The 21,007-nt window shown below is 39.9% G+C and overlaps 2 protein-coding genes and 1 long non-coding RNA gene across 25 annotated transcripts in view; 1 reads left to right on the top strand and 2 right to left on the bottom strand.

The window, feature by feature from the left end:
- Positions 1–12,265, bottom strand: part of GTF2H2C (GTF2H2 family member C) — a 30,331-nt gene extending 18,066 nt beyond the window's left edge. For 16 of the 17 annotated variants that reach the window (XR_014830723.1, XR_014830721.1, XR_014830716.1 and 13 more), the window contains exons 1-8: positions 12,215–12,252; positions 8,850–8,932; positions 7,733–7,810; positions 7,372–7,408; positions 7,074–7,160; positions 6,121–6,171; positions 5,587–5,641; positions 2,244–2,349 (exon numbers count right to left, since the gene is read on the bottom strand). Coding sequence is in view for 3 of the 17 variants with exons in the window: in XM_085001571.1 (XP_084857697.1) it covers positions 2,244–2,349; positions 5,587–5,641; positions 6,121–6,171; positions 7,074–7,160; positions 7,372–7,408; positions 7,733–7,810; positions 8,850–8,905 (470 nt within the window). In the remaining 14 variants the exon portion in view is untranslated. 17 annotated transcript variants of the gene reach the window in all.
- Positions 178–3,700, top strand: LOC146395597 (uncharacterized). Its single transcript, XR_014831523.1, has 2 exons — positions 178–312; positions 2,912–3,700. It is a non-coding gene; the product is annotated as an uncharacterized LOC146395597 (long non-coding RNA).
- A 5,689-nt stretch (positions 12,266–17,954) lies between the features above and the next one.
- Positions 17,955–21,007, bottom strand: part of OCLN (occludin) — a 52,266-nt gene continuing 49,213 nt past the window's right edge. For 6 of the 7 annotated variants that reach the window (XM_005672522.4, XM_005672521.4, XM_005672524.4 and 3 more), the window contains exon 9: positions 17,955–20,693. In XM_005672522.4, the coding sequence (XP_005672579.1) occupies positions 20,592–20,693 (102 nt within the window). In that variant the 3' untranslated portion in view covers positions 17,955–20,591. 7 annotated transcript variants of the gene reach the window in all.

The raw sequence follows: 21,007 nt of genomic DNA, 5'->3' as shown, positions 1-21,007 counted from the left end.
ACGGTTTACACATTTAGACTATAGAATACCTCATTTGTTTCAACACTGCAAAGGAATGAATTGTGAGCATACTCTAGACACCTGAATGTAAATTTTTCTAAAATTAGCTACACACTTAAAGACAAATCATGGACCCACTTATTCATTCAATAAATATTTATTGACTACTCTTTTCAGTTCCAGGGATAGAGTGGCAGACAAAGCCAGCAAGTTCCTGACACCATGAGGCTTAACATTCTAATAGATCTGTTTCATACAAAGTCTACAGTGTACACTGGAAGATACACCAGTACCACATAAATCAACTTTAAGGTGCGTATGTATGGCTTGGCCATGCTTGCAAAAGGAAGTTCCAGGGCCAGGGATTGAACCTGTTTCACAGCAGGGACCTGAGCTGTTGCAGTGACAACACCAGATCCTTAACCTGCTATGCCACAAGGGAACTCCACATACTTCTTTTTTAAAGACTACAAATTAACCTCATGGTGATTGAGCCGTAATACTCACATACGTTAATGTTTGTGTTTCATTTAATTAAAATGATGGCTTATGGGTTTTGGGGTTTTGCTGCTTTTTAGGTCTACACCTGTGGCATATGGAAGTTCCCCAGGCTAGGGATTGAATCAAAGCGGCAGCAGATGACCTACACCACAGGCGCAGCAATGGGGGATCTGAGCTGAGTCTGAGACCCACACCACAGCTCACAACAGCACCTGATCCCCAACCCACCAAATGAAGCCAGGGATCGAACCTGAATCCTCATGGACACCAGTCAAATTTGTTACCACTGAGCCACAACAGGAACTCTGTTGGGATTTTAAGATGTGACAAGCTGTTTTCCTCTATACCAAAGAGAGATTTCTATGCTTTTTGGAACTACTTTTTCAGTTATTTATAGCTTTCCTGCTTATATCTTCATTGCTAGGCTCAGCTTTCATTCATAGATGCTGCTATTGTACCTACCTTTACTATGTGTGTTACCTCCTTCTCATCTACTCTAAAACTAAAAACATATCTATTATATTAAGGTATAAAAATCTGAGTCGGAGAGCTCCCATTGTGGCTCAGTGGTAATGAATCCGACTGGGATCCAGCGAGGATTAGGATTCCATCCCTGGCCTCACTCCATGGGTTGAGGATCTGGCGTTGCAGTGAGCTGCAATGAAGGTCGCAGATGCAGCTCAGATCCAGCATTGCTGTGGCTGTGGTGGGCCAGCAGCTACAGTTCCAATGTGACCCCTAGCCTGGGAACTTTCATATGCTGCAGATGCAGCCCTAAAAAACAACAAACAAACAAAAAATATGATTGAGGACAGATTATCCAGGGATAAAATACATAAACTTTAAACTGAATACTTTCTTTGGGGTCTCACCTATATTCCACATAGTTAAACTTGCTAGAAAAGTAAGATATTAATTCACAAAATAAGTTAATAAAAATGAATAAATACACAAACTCAGTTATTATACCAAATTCCACAATAAAATACTTATTCTTTTAACATTTTTTTTTGTATTAGAGTTCCCGTCGTGGCTCAGTGGTTAACAAATCCGACTAGGAACCATGAGGTTTCAGGTTCAATCCCTGACCTTGCTCAGTGGGTTAAGGATCCAGCGTTGCCGTGAGCTGTGGTGTAGGTTGCAGATGAGGCTCGGATCCCGTGTTGCTGTGGCTCTGGCGTAGGCTGGCAGCTACAGCTCCGATTAGACCCCTAGCCTGGGAAACTCCATATGCCGCAGGAGCGGCCCTAGAAAAGGAAAAAAGATCAAAAAAAAAAAAATTTTCTTTTGTACCACCAATATTGCTACAGCTTTGTTTTTTATTTTGCTTTTTAGGCTCGCACCCACAGCATATGGACGTTCCCAGGCCAGGGGTCAAATCAGAGCTACAGCTGTCAGTCTACACCATATACCATAGCCACAGCAAGGTGGGATCCAAGCCTTGTCTGTGACCTACACCACAGCTCACGGCAACACCGGATCCCTAACCCATTGAATGGGGCTCAGCGATAATGGACCCGACTAGTATCCATAAGGACAGGGGTTCAATCTCTGGCCTCACTCAATAGGTCAAGAATCCGGTGTTGCCATGAGCTGTGGTGTAGGTTGCAGACTTGGCTTGGATCTGGCATTGCTATGACTCTGGGGTAGGTGGGTAGCTGTAGCTCTGATTCTATCCTTAGCCTGGGAACTTCCATATGCTGCATATGCAATCCTAAAAAAAAAAAGTGTAACATACTAACTTTAGAGTCTGCATAGCCATGCTTAAGGAGTTATAAAGAGATGGTTCTCCATTGCAAGTCATATCTACAGCCTTCTTCAAAGACGTTATGTGTTTTCTTGGGTTTCCTAAAACAGAAATAGAATAATCTACTTTTAATAAAAATCTATATATACATTATGGAAATTTATCTTTCTCCCAAATTTACATACCTATGATGTTAAACAAGAGAATCTCTAAAATTAACATTTTTAGCAAATTGAACTTTTATATCAGAATTTTTTTTTTTTTTTGGCTGAGCCCACAACACATACAAGTTCCCAGGTCAGGGATCAAACCAAAGCCACAGCAGCAACCCAAGCCACTGTGGTAAGAATACTAACATACGTTCACATTTCAACATCATCATAATGTATCTGATAATCACTGGCAGCCAGGCAGCGTTTGTAACATAGCTGTCACTGCTCCTGTATGAACCTGTGAATGCTGCTGATGTGCTGCTACTTCAACTGCATCATGTGCATTGTTTGTGCTACTCATATTTAATTGGGATAAAAAGAGCTTTTAGAAAAGTTTATACAAAAGGTTATCTTTTTACGTAGAAAGGCATGGAATGCAACAGTGAAATGTTAATTTTTTTATTGGTGAAGAAAGAACTCATTGATAAAAGAATTTCATCTTTTTCTTCAGGGAGAAGAAAAAAAAAGTGCTTTATAAGACCTAAGAAAGAAGGATTTTCACAAAGAGACAAAACTGTGTTATGTCCTGTTACTGAAATAACATCTGAAAAGATTGTCTGTCTCATGCTAAGCAATACAAATGAAGGGAAGAGAAACTGCCAAATTCTTTACAATAGTTGAGAGGCATGTCAAACAATTCACGTATCATTTGACTTTGAGTCAAAGGTTAACTATTAGAGTGTTTTCTTTTATTTATGTATTTATTTATTTATTCTGGCCACACCTGTGGCATGCATAAGTTCCTGGGCCAGGGCCTGAACCCAAGCCTGAGCCACAGGAGTGATGATGTTGAGTCCTGGGAACTCAGAGTATTTCCTTCTTGATGGCTCATAAAGATATCTTACAAATGACAGAATCTGGGATGCAACAAAATATGATATTCTTCAGATATTTCCTCCTATTTCAACACTGTCTTCATATTAATTAACAATAATGAAAACTCATTAAATTGAGTTTATCATACAGTGTAATTTACCAAACTAACTTCTTACTGTTGAATGTTTTAGTTACTTCCAACTTGTCACTATTATACATACTGTTGCAAATAGTGTATTTGTAGAGTGAGGCTTTTTATTCTTTCCTAAGTATAATTCCAAGGAATGTTTTTATGGCTTTTTTCCAGAAAATGTTAAAGAAATTAACCAGACTATCAGCACTGTAAGTAACAGTTTCTCCATGATTTAGCAACGCATATATTGAAACTTCACTTTGATAATTTAAAATACATTTAAAAAATGCTGTTGAGTGGGCCTTTTTTTTTGAACACTAGTTTGGCTAACCTTTGTTTTTTCTTTTTTTAAAAGATTTTTATTTTTTCTATTATAGTAGATTTACGATGTTCTGTCAATTTCTGTCAAACTTTTTTAATAGTTATTTAGTTCCTCTTTTTATTCTGGTATGAATTATCTGTCTTCTTTGCCTATTTATCTGCTTGGAGCTTCTTGGTGTTCTTATTTATTTGTTTTAAAATATTAATCACTTGCCATATTTAATATACAGTGGACCCTTGAATAACAAGGGTTTGAACTATGGGGGTTTACTGACATGCAGTTTTTTCACTAAGTACATACTACAGCACTACATTACCTGCAGGTGGTTGAATTCACGGATATGGAACCAACTGTAAATTTACACACAGACTTTCAACTGTGCAGAGGGTCAGCACCCCCACCCCTCAAGTTTTTCAAGGGTCAGCGGAATATTGCAAGTATTTATTCTTGGAATCACAGAATTTTAGAAGTGAAAAGCGCTTAAATCCAAACCCTTCATTTCATAACTGAGAAACAAATCTAAGATGTTAAATGATTTGCACAAAGACATGTGCCTACCTGATGGCAGGACTAGCACTCACACCCAGATCTCCCAACTCTCTATCCACTTTTCTTTCTATCATACCACACAAAAAACTTTTAAAATCTCCTATTGTGTTATGAGTATTAAAAAAAAAACATACTTGGGTTTATAGCAGTGATTCTGATCAGAAGGAGAGAGGGTACTTTAAGAGGCCTATAAGAATCTACAGAGGATTTTTCATTGCTGTACATATGACTTCCCTAGCACCCATAAAATGCTGCTATTAATGTGGGGGTGTGCGGGAGGTCCTACATCCTTTCCTAGGGGGAATCATCCTTCCCTCACTGCATAATCATCCAGTTTAGACCATGTGGTTCGGGTGGAACTTACCCTGCTTCTATCCCACTCCAGGCACAGACATGTAATCCAGGCCTACCAAGAAAATACTTCATTCCCTTGGCCGCCATGGATGGACAGATCACAGTCAGGGTCAATAAACATCCTTTTTGGCACTTGTGCTGAGGCTACAGATTAGGAAGGTCAGGTAGACTTGGGGCTATTAATAAACATCTTTTCATCTCTCCGAAGACTATCAGAGAATAAAGACAGACACAGCCAAGACCCCTGAGAAATCAGCCCAGCTTTCAACATGAGCCAGTAATTCCCCCTTTGCCCTTAAACTCTTTGTGATTTGATTACTCCCATCTGAGTTTCTTGGATCATTCCTTACCGCAATAATGAAAAACTATTAATGATGTAAGTATGTAGTTTATATGCACACTGCTAAGGGTGAAAGGTTGTGAATCACATTTAAGGGATAGTGTATTTTACAGAAAAGAAAATAGAATTAGTCATGTAAGTTTATAATAGCATAAATCAAAGCAAATAAAATCTTCCATTATTTTAAGAGAATAAAATTCAGTTAGGGAAGTCATGCAAGCAGAAAATCGAATCATTCAAAACCAACTACAATTCAATTTTTATACTCTTTGTTCTTTAAATGTTCAAATCATTCAAAACCAACTACAATTCAATTTTTATACTCTTTGTTTAGCTTTTAAAAATTAATTTTAAGAAAGTGAATCTTCTGAGTGGTTACAATGAAATACTTTCAGGATAAGAATAAACACATTTATGTTCACGGTAATACTCTTCACCACTGTGCAGATCCTCTTAGAGACTGAGAGTTTAACAGAGGATTTTCGAAATGTTTTACCTAGAGAACACGCAGGAAGGCTTCATTTTACTTATTAGGCGACCTTAAAACAGAGTTACAAGGTTGGGTAAATAAAGCAAAGTTCTTAAGGGCTGTAAAAGTAATTTTATGCATACCTGAGAGTTCAGTCAGTTTTTCAGCTCTTTTACTTTTTGTTACAATTATTCCAATCTCAAAATAAAAACAAAAATGATTATTAATTTAACAAATTATTTCTTCTTGACAAGAATGTATGTAAATAAAATACTAATTACAAAAGGAATACGTAACATGTGAGAAACTTCTGATGTAAGTTTAGCTATGGGTTCACTATACATTGTTCTAACTTTCAATTATCTTGCTTACCATTGATAAGTGTCCCAGAAACTTGTACACAATCTGAATCACTTAATAGTTTATTTGCTTTTTTTTTTTTTTTTTTTTTGGCTGTACCCACAGCATGTGGAAGTTCCTAGGCCAGGGATCGAATCTACACCACAACGGCAACCTGAGCTACTACCATGATAACACTGGATCCTTAACCCCCTGCGCCACAGGGAAACTCCCTGAATCACTTAATAGTTGATAGAATATACGTCCAGTGTTTTAAAAATTATATTTGGCGATAATATCAGTATTCTAATTCTAAATTACGGCACTTATCCACATACCTGACTAATAGGGTTTTGATCAAAATATTCCTCTACGAAGTATTCCAACAACTGTTTAAAGAACACAAAAAAGAAATACTAGATAAGGGCAAAGTAACAACCATAGAGAACATGCTGTGCAAAATTTATTTATCAAGCATTTCTTCTCATGATTTTTTTTGTTTGTTTTTTAGGGCTGAACCCACAGCACTTGGAAGTTCCCAAGCTAGGGGTCCAATCAGAGCTACAGCTGCTGGCCTACACCACAGCCACAGCAATGCAGGATCCACACCAAGTCTGTGACCTACACCACAGCTCACGGCAACACCGGATCCTTAACCCACTGAGCAATGTCAGGGATCGAACCTGAAACCTCATGGTTACTAGCTGGATTTGCCTCTGCTGCACCACAATAAGAAGTCCTCTTCTCAAGATTGTTAAGTTTCCAGATTTTCAAAAAATGTCCGGTAGTAAAAATATTACATAAACAAAAATTAACATATTAAATAAACCTGAGTTTGAAGTGGTAAGTGATGAGACAGCTAAGTTAGGCCTTAAAAGATGGAACCGCTTAGACAAAAACAATCTAAACAAGGAAAAGATCCAAAAAGGACAAGGAGAAATGAGCAGAGTTGAGGCTGGGTTTCAATAAATTAGGAATAATCTGAATGTGTTTATAAGCTGAGAAGACTGATTCAAGTAACTCAAAGGAAAACGAAGATTCAATAAAGAAAAGGGATAACTGACAAAGCAAGATTCTAACATGGCGTGGAACGGTAGAAATTAAAGGCATCAGTAATTAGCTATTTTAGTACACCATTTCCATAAATGATCTGGTAGCATTTCTACTTAGCTAAAGTATGTATTTAACTCCAAAAAAAAAAAAAAAAAAAAAAAAGATTGCACTCTTTAAAAGTATTTCTTTCAAATTCAGCATCCTTCCTCACGGTATAAATTAAATGATTTTAGTATACCTTTAAAGTACATGTCAGTCTATTTGGCTTTAAATCTTGGTCTTCCATTGTTCTTGATCCATCTACTACCACGTAAAGATGGCGCATCTACAAAAAAAAAAAAAAAAAAAAAAAAAAACCCACACATGACAACAATTTCCAAAAACATTTTTGACCAAAAAGTAAAAATGGTGTTTAGTATTCATATATTCTACACATATATTTTTAATATATTCTTTTAAATAGTTTGTCATTTTACCCTTGTTTATTCTATTAAGCTATAGTTCTGTATTAGCAGAAGAAAAAAAGAATAACATACCATTCCAAGTCGAACTTGTCCATGGTGCTCAATTACCCTGTTAAAATTACACAAACCATTTTAATAGAATAGCATATACTACCTGAAAAATCACTACAACTTTTCAACTAACCAGTATTTTTTTAGTGAAGGAAATTATTAATTTACAGGATGCATACAACTATGGGCATTTTGGATCATCCCTAAAAATCATTTTCCCTTCTGAAGCAATAGGTTGCTGGTTCCTTTGCACTACTTAGAAGGCTATAGGACAGCTTCCTGGAAACACAATTGAAATGACGTACTGAGTTGTGGGCACAGGTGGCCAGAAAGCTTAAAGGAATATATTTTACCTTTTTAACCCATAAAAAATTTTACATACCTTTTTCTCTTTGCTTTGAAGAGAATATCTTCTATTGTAGCTTTAAGAGATCCTGATTCATCTTCTTTAAGAATCTCCCTATAAGCAATAATTACTTGTTTGAAAAGATAAACTAAAAATGTATTAACCCAACAGAAATGAACACACATGTCCACACAAAGATCTGCACCTGAATGTTCACAAGTGCATTATTCAGAACAGCCAAAAATTATAAATAATCGAAACATCTATCAACTGGTGAATGGACAAATAAAATATGGGATAATCATACAAAAGAATACTGTGTTTAGCAATATAAAGGAATGAATTACTGATACATGCTACAACATGGATGAACTTGAAATTAGTATGGTAAGTTAAAAAAGTCAGACACAACTGAACACATCTTATGATTACATTTACATGAAATGTCCAGAAAGGGCCAATCTATAGAGAGAGAAACTATATAGATTAGCAGTTGCCTAGGGCTGGAGGTGGGAAGGGAATTAATTGTAAATAGGCATGAGGAATGGTGAAAATGTTCTAAAACTGATTCATGCTTATGATTGAACAACTTAGTAAATTCTCTAAAAACCACTGAATTATATATAGGAAAGAGGGGAATTTTAACATGTGTAAAATATACTCTAATAAAATTGTTAAAAAAACAAACAAACTGGACTTTCTTGGTGGCTCAGTGGATTAGGGATCCAGTATTGTCACTGCTGTATTTGCTCAGTGCTGTGGTCCGGGGTCCATCCCTTTGATCCCTGGCCCGGGAACTTCCACATGCTTCAGACTTGGCCTCCCCCCTCCAAAGAAGAAAGGTCTAAGGGAGTTCCCGTTGTGGTGCCGTGGAAACAAATCTGACTAGTATCCATGAGGACGTGGGTTCAATCCTTGGCCTCGCTCAGTGGGTTAAGGATCTGGTGTTTCCATGAGCTGTGGTGTAGGTTGCAGACTCGGCTCAGATCCAATCTTGCTGTGGCCTAGGCCAGCAGCTGCAGCTCCAATTCAACCCCTAGCGTGGGAACCTCCATATGCCAAGGATATGTCCCTTAAAAAAAAAAAGAGAGAGAGAGAGAGAGAGAAATTCTAAGAGAGAAGGGATTAATAATGGTAATAATGCCCTACTTACCATGTTCTTTCATAGCCTCCTTCCCATCGCTTAGTTCTTTCAGGCTCTTCATCCATTTTTTTCTTACTGTATTATTCAATATTCTGTAAAAATCATTAGATTGTGAATTTATTAAAGATGTGTTCACCAAATGTATATAATTAAATTTGAAAAGAGAAGGAAGCAAACATATAAAGTAAAAAAAAAAAAAAAAAAAAAAAAAGCTCAGAATGTAAAGTCATCTTATTCTTTTTGTTTGTTTGTTTGAGGGCAGCACCTGAGACATATGGAGGTTTCCAGGCTAGGGATTGAACTGGAGCTGTAGCTGCCAGCCCATGCTACAGCCACAGCAATGGAGGATCTGAGTTGCATCTGTGACCTACAGCACAGCTCAGGACAACCCCACTGAGCAAGGCCAGGGATTGAACCCATGTCCTTACAGATACTAGTTAGGTTTTACTGCTGAGCCATGACAGGAACCCCCCAAAGTCATCTTATTTTTTGCAATTTATTCAATAATTGCAGTTGAGTGAAAAGAGGTAAAATCCTCCTGGGATTCTTTTTCCCATCCCCAAGAAAGAATATGAATATTTATGCACAGATTTGGCATCAATAGAAACAAGTATTTCTTTATGATTAAAAAACCCCAAAAACGTATTGCAGTTCCCACCATGGTGCAGTGGGTTAGGAATGAGATAGTGGTGGCTTAGGTTGCTTTAGAGGTACATTGAGTTAAAGGCTCTGGCTTTGCCCTTGTGCAGCTGGGACTCCAATTCAATCCCTGGCCTGGAAACTTCCATACGCCTTGAGTGTGGCCAAAAAATGAAAAAAAAAAAAAGGTATTGAAGATGTGTCATAGGACAGGACCATAGAATTATGGGATGTGGATACAGGTGTAGATGTAACAAGATTAGCCACAATGGCTGATTATTATAGCTGAAAGATGGATACAGTTTCACCTTTGTACTACCCTTCCACCTTGTGTTTATATGAATTTTCTCATAATCAAGTTTTTAAATGAAACTTAGTATTATTCATAAATGATAAAAGCTTATGGGTTATAATTCAAAAGAAGAACACAATATTAAGCCTCCACTAGAGTTCCCTGGTGGTTTACTGGTTAGGATTCAGAGCTTTCACTGCTGCAGCCTAGGTTCAGACCCTGGTCTGGGAACTAATGTTGCCTGCAACCTACATCAAGCTGCCGCATGCTGCAGCCCAAACAAATAAACAAACAAAAAACAAAAAGCCCAATAATAAACTTACACTATAAACCAAACTATTAAAAGGAAATATCTAGTAATTTAATAAATAGGACAAATGGTTTTGATTGGATGATAGATAAGATTAAGGATGACTAGCTTTTTCTTTATTCTTTTCCGTATTTTCATATTTTCAATATGAACATGTATTTCTTTAATAATGAGGGATAGGCGTTCCCCTCGCAGCTCAGCAGTTAACAAATCTGACAGGTTTGATCCCTGGCCTCACTCAGTGGGTTAATGATCTGGCACTGCTGTGAGCTGTGGTGTAGGTGGCGGACGCCGCTCAGATCCTGCGTTGCTATGGCTGTAGTGTAGGCCAGCAGCTATAGCTCCGATTTGACCCCTAACCTGAGAACCTCCATATGCCGCAGGTGCGGCCCTAAAAAGCAAAAAAAAAAGGATAAAATTGGTGTTGGGAGGAACCTATTAAGCATAACCAAGTAATAAACATCCTGTCACATCCACACCTCCTCCCTCACCAAACCACACTGTCACTCCCAACTTTCTTTTTCCATAAATGAAGGATCAAAGGAATCCTAAGTGCCAAAACATTAAAGACAAAACAAATCCCATCACTGTCAAGGAAAAGGTTAATTTTGGTGATGAGGACCAAACCAAGACTTCAACTTCCATTTATTTCATTGTTTCTATAGAAAAATATACTGAAGGAGTTCCCTTGTGACATAGCAGGTTAAGGATCCAGCATTGTCACCACAGTGGCTTAGGTTGCTGCTGTGGTGCAGGTTTGATCCCTGGCCTGTGAACTTCCACGTGCTGCAGGCATGGCCGAAATTTTTTTTTAATTAAAAAAATGAAAAATGTACTTAAAAATCTAAATAAATCACTTATAAATGGACTTCTGGAATTAAAATCTATTGACAAGTTGGAGACTGCTGTAATGGCATCGCTACCTTCTCTGGCACCTGCTATCATCAGATATTATTTGTTAACATTCTGTGTGTCTCTGAATTTAAAAGTCATTCACTGGTATTGAAAGAGACTTATTTGTTTCAGGAAATCAACTGATCCACTGTAGTATTCTGAAATAACAACATGTGACTTAATGCTGACATCTGCGCTGTTTCAATCACTATGGTGGTGCCTTGTAGGTTTAATGATGGGTGTCATAACATAGCATACAATGACTAAGTTGAACTTTTTGGTCTTCCATGGAGGTGTTTGTGTATTTCTTGTAAATGTCAAAAAAATCCAAAGCTTGCATTCTTAAAGACTTGGCTACTGATATCCATCACATCAATATTTAAATTCTATTTTTAGTTTATTACCTTTAATTCTCTGAAAGTTCAGAAATAAAGTGAGAACTAATGAGCAAAAAACTGCAAGCGGCAGCACGTCTAGCTCACTGCATAAAAGGACTTCTTAATTAGAGTTGCCTGCAATGGGAAATTACAGGGCAAGGACAGAGGTATTAAGATCCCTATAACTTCAGATGTTCAAAGGGAAACTGGACATTTACAACGCACGCTATTAATAGAGAAGGGATTTATACAGCCTGGAGAAAGATGTACTTGGTGACCTCTTAAGTCAGTATCTCCAACTGCCGATGCCTGCTCAATATTCCATCTTCTTACAAATACTGCTGACCCGTTTCCTGGAAATCCAACCCCACAAAAGCCACTTCCCCCAGGAGAAGCCTGGCGGTGGGTTTCCTTCACAGGTACTCAGAATGCTAAATGCAAACAAAAGAGATCTGCACCAAATGTTGTAATTTGTGACGCTTTCCCTAACACCTGACCCTGCCAAGCGCTGGGCGACTGGCAAGAGTGATAATTGTCCTACTTTTCAGGTGCGTAATTCGAGGCTCAAAGATTGGCAACTCTCTAGAAGACACATAGCCGGAGGTTAGTCACGAATCAGAACCCAGGACCACAATTCCCTAAACTTGAGCTCTGCCTTGGAGAAGGAGGCCAGACTGCTCCCTATAAACGGAAGTTGCCCTCCTCCTCTCCACACGCTCCCACCCACTCTCAGGTGTAGCCCGCGAGGCCAATCGCGGCCATTCAGCCTCCGTCCGCGGGCGGGAAGGCCCCTCCCGTCGGGGTGCATCCCAAGCAGTGCATTACTGCTTTGGCTCAGCGAAAACCTCCACCGCGGACTCACCGCTCCTGCCAGACACCGCTCTGCCGGAAGCCCCTCTCAGTCCTGGGAGCGCCGGAGAAGTCCTTCCGCCGTGCGCGGCAGCTACGCAGAAACGTTCCGGCTGCTGCGAGGAATGGTTGCCGAAGCAGGGCGCTCCGAGGCCTTGGCAACCTTGAGGATGATTTAGGGTTCGGGGAGGGAACGCCTGCTCGCTTCCAGCTGTTAACAAAGAGGCGAGAAGATAGAGGGCATGCACTCTTGGAAAGTCAGAGGCCCGGTATCGGTCCACCTGGGACCCGAGGATTTAACGTTATTATTTCTAAAAAGTTGGCATGAAGGACTATGACCACAGCAGCAGCCTCTGCTGAGCCAGCCAGGTTTTCCGGGACTGGCAAAATTTTTCCGGACTCCTCTGCTGCTCCTGCTCTTCATGCCACAAATATTTATTGAGCACTTACTTTGGGCTGATACAGTTCTAAGCATTGAGGATAAAGCAATGAAAACCTGACAAAAGTCCTTGCCCTCATGACAGTTACAAAGAAAAACATACTGGGTCAAATGATGATCATGCCATAGAAAAAAAATTAAGCATGGAAGGGGAAAAAGTTGCAGTTTATTTTTTTGTTGTTGTTTTTTGCTTTTTAGGGTCACACCCATGGCATATGAAGGTCCCCAGGCTAAGGGTCCAATCAGCACTATAGCTGCTGGCCTACGCCACAGCAACTACCAGCGGAGACTGCGACCTACACCACAGCTCATGACAAAACTGGTTCCTTAACGCACTGAGCGAGGCCAGAGATAGAACCTGCAACCTTGTGGTTGCTAGTCGGACTCATTTCCACTTCACCACAACAGGAACTCCAAAAGTTGCAGTTTAAAGTAGCATGGTCATGGAGTTCCCGTCGTGGCTCAGCTCAGTGGTTAGCGAATCCGACTGGGAACCATGAGGTTGCGTGTTTGATCTGTGGCCTCGCTCAGTGGCTCAAGGATCCGGCATTGCCGCGAGCTGTGGTGCAGGTCACAGACGCGGCTCGGATCACAAGTTGCTGTGGCTGTGTTGGCGGCTAATCCTCCGATCAGACCCCTAGCCTGACCTCCATATGCCCTGGGTGTGGCCCTAGGAAGACAAAATAATTAAATTTAGAAAAGAAATAAATAAAGTAGCGTGGTCAGAGTTCCCCGTGGCTCACCGGGTTAAGGTTAGGGTCACTGTTGTGGTTCGAGTTCCATTCCTGGCCCAAGGACTTCTGCATGCCGCAGTGTGGGGAGCGGGTGGGGGCTGGCGGCTGGCCTGAGGCTGGGTCAGAGTAGTCCTGCGGAAAAGACAGAGGAACCATGACCAGAATGTGGGAGGGGAGGGAGTTAACCAGGCTGATACCTAGGGGAAAATCCCTCCAGGGAAAGGGAGCTACAAGTGCAAAGGCCATGGGGTGGAAGCACATTGGTGTGTTTGAGGGGTGGCATGCAGAAGGAGGGGAGGAGTGGTGGCGGCTGAAAAAACTTTAGAGAACTTCTCAAGCTAGTGAGAAACTTTGGATTCTGGATCTTGTCATTAGAGGGGATGTGTGTTATGAAAAAAGAACCAATGACTCTAGTTTTGAGCTGAGCAAATGAAAGGTTGGAGTTGCAATTACTGAGAGGTTGGGGGCAGGGTTGGTAAGATCAGTTCAATTTTGGACAAGTTGTTTGATGATACATACAGAATTAGTAGCATTTCCCACACTTGAGAAATGGAGGGGCAAGGCACCTGGGAAGCATCAGAAAAGGATTATGCCCAGGAAAAGCAGAGGACCAAGGAACTGCGGGAGCTGGAGCCTCTCTCTTCTCCATTAGTATTTGCTTTCATTTTGTGGCCTATATTGTTTGTTGGTTCCAAAATCTTTCCAGGTATTCTTCCCCCCCTCCAAAAAAACATAAACAAGAGTTCCCATCATGGTGTATCCGAAACCAACCATACTAGGAACCATGAGGTTGAGGGTTTGATCCCTGGCCTCGCTCAGTGGGTTAAGGATCCCGCATTGCCTAAGCTGTGGTGTAGGTCGAAGATTCGGCTCGGCTCGGATCTGATGTTGCTGTGGCTGTGGTATAGGCCAGCAGCTGTAGCTCCGAATGTACCCCTAGCCTGGGAACCTCCATATGCCACAGGTGCTGCTCTAAAAAGCAAAAACAAACAAAAAACCCAACAAAATGAAACATAAGTCGTTCTGCATAGTAGTGGAAAGAAGAGACCTGAATTTAAAAAACAACCCTGCAGAGTTCCCACTTTGGTGCAACAGATAGGCACCCTCTGGAGTGCTGGGACACAGGTTCATTCCCCAATTGGCATAGTAGGTTAAGACCCATGCCAGCTTCAGAGTGGGGAAAAAAAAAAAAATCTGGCTCTATCACAATAGCTAGGGGACCTCAAGCAAGTCACAACCCAATAATCTTTTTGGCCACAGTGTTGGCATATGGAAGTACCTAGTCCAGGGATGGAACCTGCATCGCCACAGTGATCCAAACACCTGCTGTGACAACGCAGGATTTTTAACCCACTGCATCACAGGAGAACACCACAACACAATTCTGATCTATAAAGCGGGGATATTTCCACCTATCCTACAGGGCTTCACATCACAATGACAACTCACAATGATAACCAGTTCCTTTTATGCGCCCCCTCCCCCACCCCAGAAGACAAGGTCTTATTATTGAGCTCTGGCCGTGTCTGTACAGGAGAAGAGGTGAAATTAATATTGCTGATTTCCAAGGCCAGTTGACTTCCATCTTTGCTTCCCCCGTATCTTTGACTCCTTCTCAGGATTCATATACAAACTCCACCATTTTTTCCTTTTTTTTTTTTTTTTTCCTTTTTACCCTCTTTCCTCCCTCTCCCCTTCCTTCCACAAACTCCAGTTTGCTTTTCTCTCCTTTTCTTCTGATTGGCCATACTATTCCAAGATGGGATGCAATAGCCCCAACCCAAGTTTCTCATTTATGTCTACAACCATCTGGGAAGACTTTATGGAAAACCTGGAAAAGACAGAGGACTCTGTAATAAATTGAAATTAAAGCATATTTGTGGACAGGAGGCTCAATCATTCAGGTTTTTTCCAACTGAAAAATTTACTCTCCTCTGACTATATTTCAGTCACAGATCTTGACTCAAGTAGGAATGTCATTTGTCCAAGGTTACAAAGCAAAACAAAAATGCATAAATCCATGGTAATCTCTTGTCATTATTATGACTGACACAGTATTTTAATTGTGTACAGTGGTAGAATAAAGAAATAATATAACCTAGCCAAACGTTTCAACTTGTAAATCTACGGAACAACTATAAAGAATGGAACAATTTGTTCTCTGCCCATGGGTAGCTGGACACAATCCATGGGAGTTAGGAAATTCACGAACAGCTCAGCCAGTGGAATCAGGCTGAAATTCAAAGTGTGCAACTTCAAAGACTGGGAGAGGTGAAATTGCCTATTCTGAAATCTTTAGATGGAACCACAATCATCCAGGAAACTCATTAAAAAGTTCCAGAATTCCTTATAACAGTATCAAATAATATTTATCTGGATATGTAAATTCTCTACTTTTAAAGCATTTATTCACTATTTGTGAATAATCACGATGTTAAGCCTAATGTAGCTGCCTAAAATTAAAAAGAATTTATACCCTAAAGCTGTACGCAGCATACACCAAGCACATGAAATTAAGATAATACATGCACTTTTTTTTTTTTTTTTTTTTTTTTTTTTTGCCAGCATGCGGAATTCCTGGGCTAGGAATTGAACCCGAATCACAGCAGTGACAATGCCAAATCCTTAACTGCTAAGCCACCAGGGAAATCCCAGATACATGTACTTTTAAAACTCAGTTTGGAGTTCCCATTGTGGCTCAGCAGTTAACAAATCTGACTAGCATTCATGTGGATGCAGGTTCAAGCCCTGGCCCCGCTCAGTGTGTTAAGGATCCAGCGTTGCCATGAGTTGTGGTGTAGGTCGCAGACACAGCTCAGATTCTGCATTGCTGTGGTTGTGGCATAGGCCAGCAGCTACAGCTCTGATTCAACCCCCCAGCCCGGGAACCTCCACATGCCATGGGAACTCTAAAAAGCAAAACAAAATAAACCCTCAGTTTTCCTTTTAAAAACTTGTTTAAAGTTTCACCATTTGGCTTTGGGAAATAGGTGTAACTGGTTATATTTATTTACTTTCTGACAAGGACTGTTTTAAGTCACACATTAACTACCTCATAACAACCATGAGATTTGGTACAAATACCTTTCTTACATATAAGCAAACTGAGACACAGGCTAAGTAATTTGTCCAAGGTCACATAAGTAACTGGTGGAGGGCAAAGCAACAATAGGGCAACACGAGCTGGGAAAGCAAGCGGGTCTTGGGTCCGCAACTGTTAAGTTTTCTGGGGACACCCTTCTGATTTGTTGCACTCACACACAGACAAACACACAAAATCCTGATTGTGTGTCCATGTTCTTTTTCTAACTCCAAAGTGGAATCATTAAAACATTTTCAGGAGTTTTCGTCATGGCTCAGTAGTTAACGAATTCGACTAGGAACCATGAGGTTTTAGGTTCGATCCCTGGCCTTGCTCAGTGGGCTAAGGATCTGGCGTTGCCGTGAGCTGTGGTGTAGTTTGCAGACAGCTCGGATCCGGCATTGCTGTGGCTCTGGTGTAGGCCAGTGGCTACAGCTCCGATTAGACCCCTAGCCTGGGAACCTCCATACGCCACAGGAGCGGCCCCAGAAAAAGGCAAAAAGACAAAAAAAAATTTTTTTTTTTTCTAAAAACCGCCCAAGTGACTTGAGTGTTTTTTTTTCCTACGAAAACTATTCCCACGAGAAGAAATGCTCACAATATGAAACACATGTGGGAGGTCGTGGAGGTCCTCCATCTAATTTATGTGCCCTGTCACTTAGCAAGTGAGACGTATAGGACAGTAGAAACATAAACTGCCAGAAGATTAAGTTTGAATTCTGAGCCTTGGAAAATGTCCAGATGGGAGACATTTCCATCCCAATCCTGAGGCAGGGAGACTGTCTGCTTCAACCCCACCTGAAGCTAAGGTCCCTGGAGCCATGGTTAAAAGCACTCTTCTGCCTTGACCCTTCTTTACACATGCACATCCATCCGGGCCTTCACAGGTACTGCAGATCTTCCCCATGAAGCACTTGATGCTGCCTCGAAGTACACTTAACAGAATTCCTGTTGTGGCTCAGCGGAAAACAAATCTGACTAGCATTCATGAGGACGCAGGTTCGATCCCTGATCTTGCCGAGCGGATTAAGGATCCAGTGTTGCGGTGAGCTGTGGTGTAGGTTGAAGACACGGCTTGGGTCTGGCATCGCTGTGGCTGTGGCCAGAGGCTACAGCCCCGATTCGACTGCTAGCCTGGGAACCTCCATATGCCGAGATGCAGCCCTAAAAAGACACAAAAGAAAAAAGAAAGAAAGTTCAAGGATTAACTGTAAAATGTGCTCAAAATTATAATAGGGTTAATAACAGCAAACAGAGCAACCCTAGCTTTGCCAACACACGAATTTACTACTAACCAAATCAACCTAGAGTGGAAGTACAGAAACTAATATTCCAAAAGACCGGTCCAATCCTAGTTTAGTCACTTGTTAATGAGACAATAGACCAATTAACCTATCAAATCATTAGTTTCCTTATCTGTAAAATGAGAATGAGAAATGGTTACGTCAACAGACTCTTATAAGGATTGAGATTTCATGTTATGTGCATACAATGTAACTTTTACCATACTTACAGACTTAAATTTATTTCCAAAAATACAAAGTATATATGACAAAATATCAACACTTGTTCTTTCTGGGTGGTAGGTTTACAAGTTCCTATTTTTCTGTATTTTTTTAAACTTTCCAAGATAAAGAGAAATGAAAGTATTGATGTTATCTATGTTTAATACACATGTAAGGAAATCACTTCATGCTGTGAGTCTTCAGCAAATGAACCACATGCATTTTCAACAGAATCTTTGGAATAGTGGTTTAGAGCAGGAAGTATTATGCAAACATAACCAAAGAAGGTCAGAGATGTAAAAGACCTCTGAAATCGATCTAAACCTCTATTTTCCAGGTGAGAACATAGCCCGAGTGGTTTTTCAAAGTTATATTTCATTAGTTAATGCCAACTCCAACAAAAACATCCTGATCCTGGCTCCTGAAGCGGTCTTTGGAGTTAAATATCACATTTGAAAAATGATTTTTTAAAAAACTTTCAAAGTCTAATTTTATGGCACAATTTTACAATGCAAACTCGTCCTATTTAATTTTCTGCATTCTGCTGAATGGTTTTGTTTTGTCACAACGCTGGCAAACTTGTCTTCATAAACAAAGTACGCTGATTTCCAAGAATAAAGAGTTTAAATTTTAACACAGAAAAATTCAGTTGCTCAAGAGTCCTTACCATTTAGTATGAATCCAAAAGTCATAAAAAGCATAAACTATTTATTACTTTCTATAGTATATGCGGCACATAGAAAACAAAAAATTTCTTCAACTTGAAGAAATAAATCTGTTATAATGGAAACCTTATTTAAAAGTTTATCTTTGGAAAACGATTCAGACTTCTATATTAAAATCTATAGACTTAAATGTCCAAATTGTATAGTAATGATAAATTTGAAATTATTCTTTAACATTTTTTCAGAAAGAATTCTAGGAGTTCCTGCTCAGCGGAAACAAATTTGACTAGCATCCATGAGGATGCAGGTTCGATCCTTGGCCTCACTCAGTGGGTTAAGGATCCGGCGTTGCTGTGAACTGTGGGGTAGGTTGCAGACACGGCTTGGATCCCAAGTTGCTGTAGCTGTGGTGTAGGCCAGCAGCCGTAGCTCCAATTCGACCCCTAACCTGGGAACTTCCATATGCCACGGGCATAGCCCTTAAAAAAAAAAAAAAGGAAAGAAGAGTTCTAAACTGAGGAGATCATCACAACCAACTTGGTGGGCTATATGTCCAGGATTATCAGCTAATTTTACATTACCAGGAAACATCTGAATTAAAAACAAAAAACTTTCGAGATTTAAAAGCACCACTTGAAATAATTTGGCATTTTAGGGTCTTGCATTCTGTTTCCTGACAAATCAGTCAAAGGACTTAGGAAACTACCAACTAGCACAGCACCCAAAGTAGTTTAAAACAATAACAGATAAAACTCCTGAGTGTAGTTTCCCATAGCTTAGTTTTCCAGTTTTCCACAGGACTAGTGATGTCAAAAATGTATATTATGGAAAGGAAACACCAGGTTTAATAATTATAAAATATGTACAAAGCTCCAACATTCCCCAAAGATACAATTCAAGTCACAATTGAATTATAAATGTAATTGGATACTTTGATATAATGAAACAGCCTAGCTGGTTTAAAAAGAAGTATGTAAACCATAAAAGATAAAAAGCATTTAAAAATACACAACAAAATTCTAACCAGTAGGTTTCAACTTTGATTTTTAAAAAAGTAAACATGTATTTACAATCTTCAAATTTCACACATCTGTTACTTTTACGTGATCTTTATTACCAGGATAACATGAAATACAAACCTCTTAAGCATTTATACACAGAAAAAAAATTAATAGGAGGCCTGGTGGAATGCACTATCTGTAGTAGCTGAAATATGAAAAGGCCAGGGACTTTATCCATGCAGTCATAAAACAGACTTAACCAAAACTGCAAGCTAGAAAACAAGCAGTTTCACTTCAGAGACTTTATTGCAGGGGCCCAATTTCCTTATCTGAAGAGAAATGATGAGAGAGAACAGTTATCGGAAGGGCGAATTCTGGGAGACCCAAAGAGTACATTTTAGGTATTAGGACCTGATTGCCTAGAGTGTCAAAGTTCACAGTTCACTCCCGGACCGTCCCTAAAGATTTAAAAACTTTAAACAACAGTGAGTTCTTAACACAAGAACCAATGTTTAAAGCATAAAATCCTTTCTTTGGAGTTCCCCTTGTGGCTCAGTGGAAACGAACCCGACTAGCATCCATGAGGATGCAGGTTCAATCCGTGGCCCCGCTCAGTGGGTTGAAGGATCTGGCATTGCTGTGGCTGTGGCGTAGGCCGGCAGCTGTAGCTCAGTTTAGACCCCTAGCCTGGGAACTTCCATATGGCATGGGGGCAGCCCTAAAAAACAAACAAAACAGATAGACAAACAAAAATCCTTCCTTGGAGTGTTCAGACCAGTTGATTATCAAAAGCTATTTATAAAATGCTTCAATACTGATGATATTAAAGCTACCAAATCTCCGTAATGACCAGAAAGGTTTGGCCTCCTGGGTCAGAGTCCAGTGTCATTTTGACTCCTGACAACACTGCAGAGATGTCAGATCAGATACTTCTTAATCTCTCAAACAAGGTGGCCTCTGCCTCCTATGTTTTCCTTCGATCATAATCTCCAACCATCTTCTTGATGTGTGACAATTTGCTCTTCAACTGCTTGCAATAATTCCTCTTACTTTTGTAATCCGCAGACTAAAAAGGGAAACAAACAAATTATTGAGTAAATTTAACAAAATAAAAACACACGAGTTATGTGCTAGCTGCTGGCAAGGCAGAGGTGAACAAAGAAACATGAGAATTAGTCATAAAGAACTGCTAAGAGTGGTAAATAAAGTAATTCTTTAGGTACCTGGCAGGATCTGTAACCGCATGAGCAGCTGATTCTTTTTCAAGCCTATCTTCTAACCTGAGTTTACAAGGATACACTCATTTCTAACGATTTGTAAAGTCATCAAGAGAAAATTTATTGGCCAGGGATCAAACCTGCGCCTCACAGATGCTAGTCA

This window comes from Sus scrofa, chromosome 16, assembly GCF_054392235.1.
Source record: "Sus scrofa isolate SSC_HxYL_T2T_F1_AM1 chromosome 16, Sscrofa_HxYL_maternal_Yorkshire_Landrace_v2.0, whole genome shotgun sequence".
Lineage (NCBI taxonomy): Eukaryota > Metazoa > Chordata > Mammalia > Artiodactyla > Suidae > Sus > Sus scrofa.
This window is presented reverse-complemented; position numbering and strand designations above follow the sequence as displayed.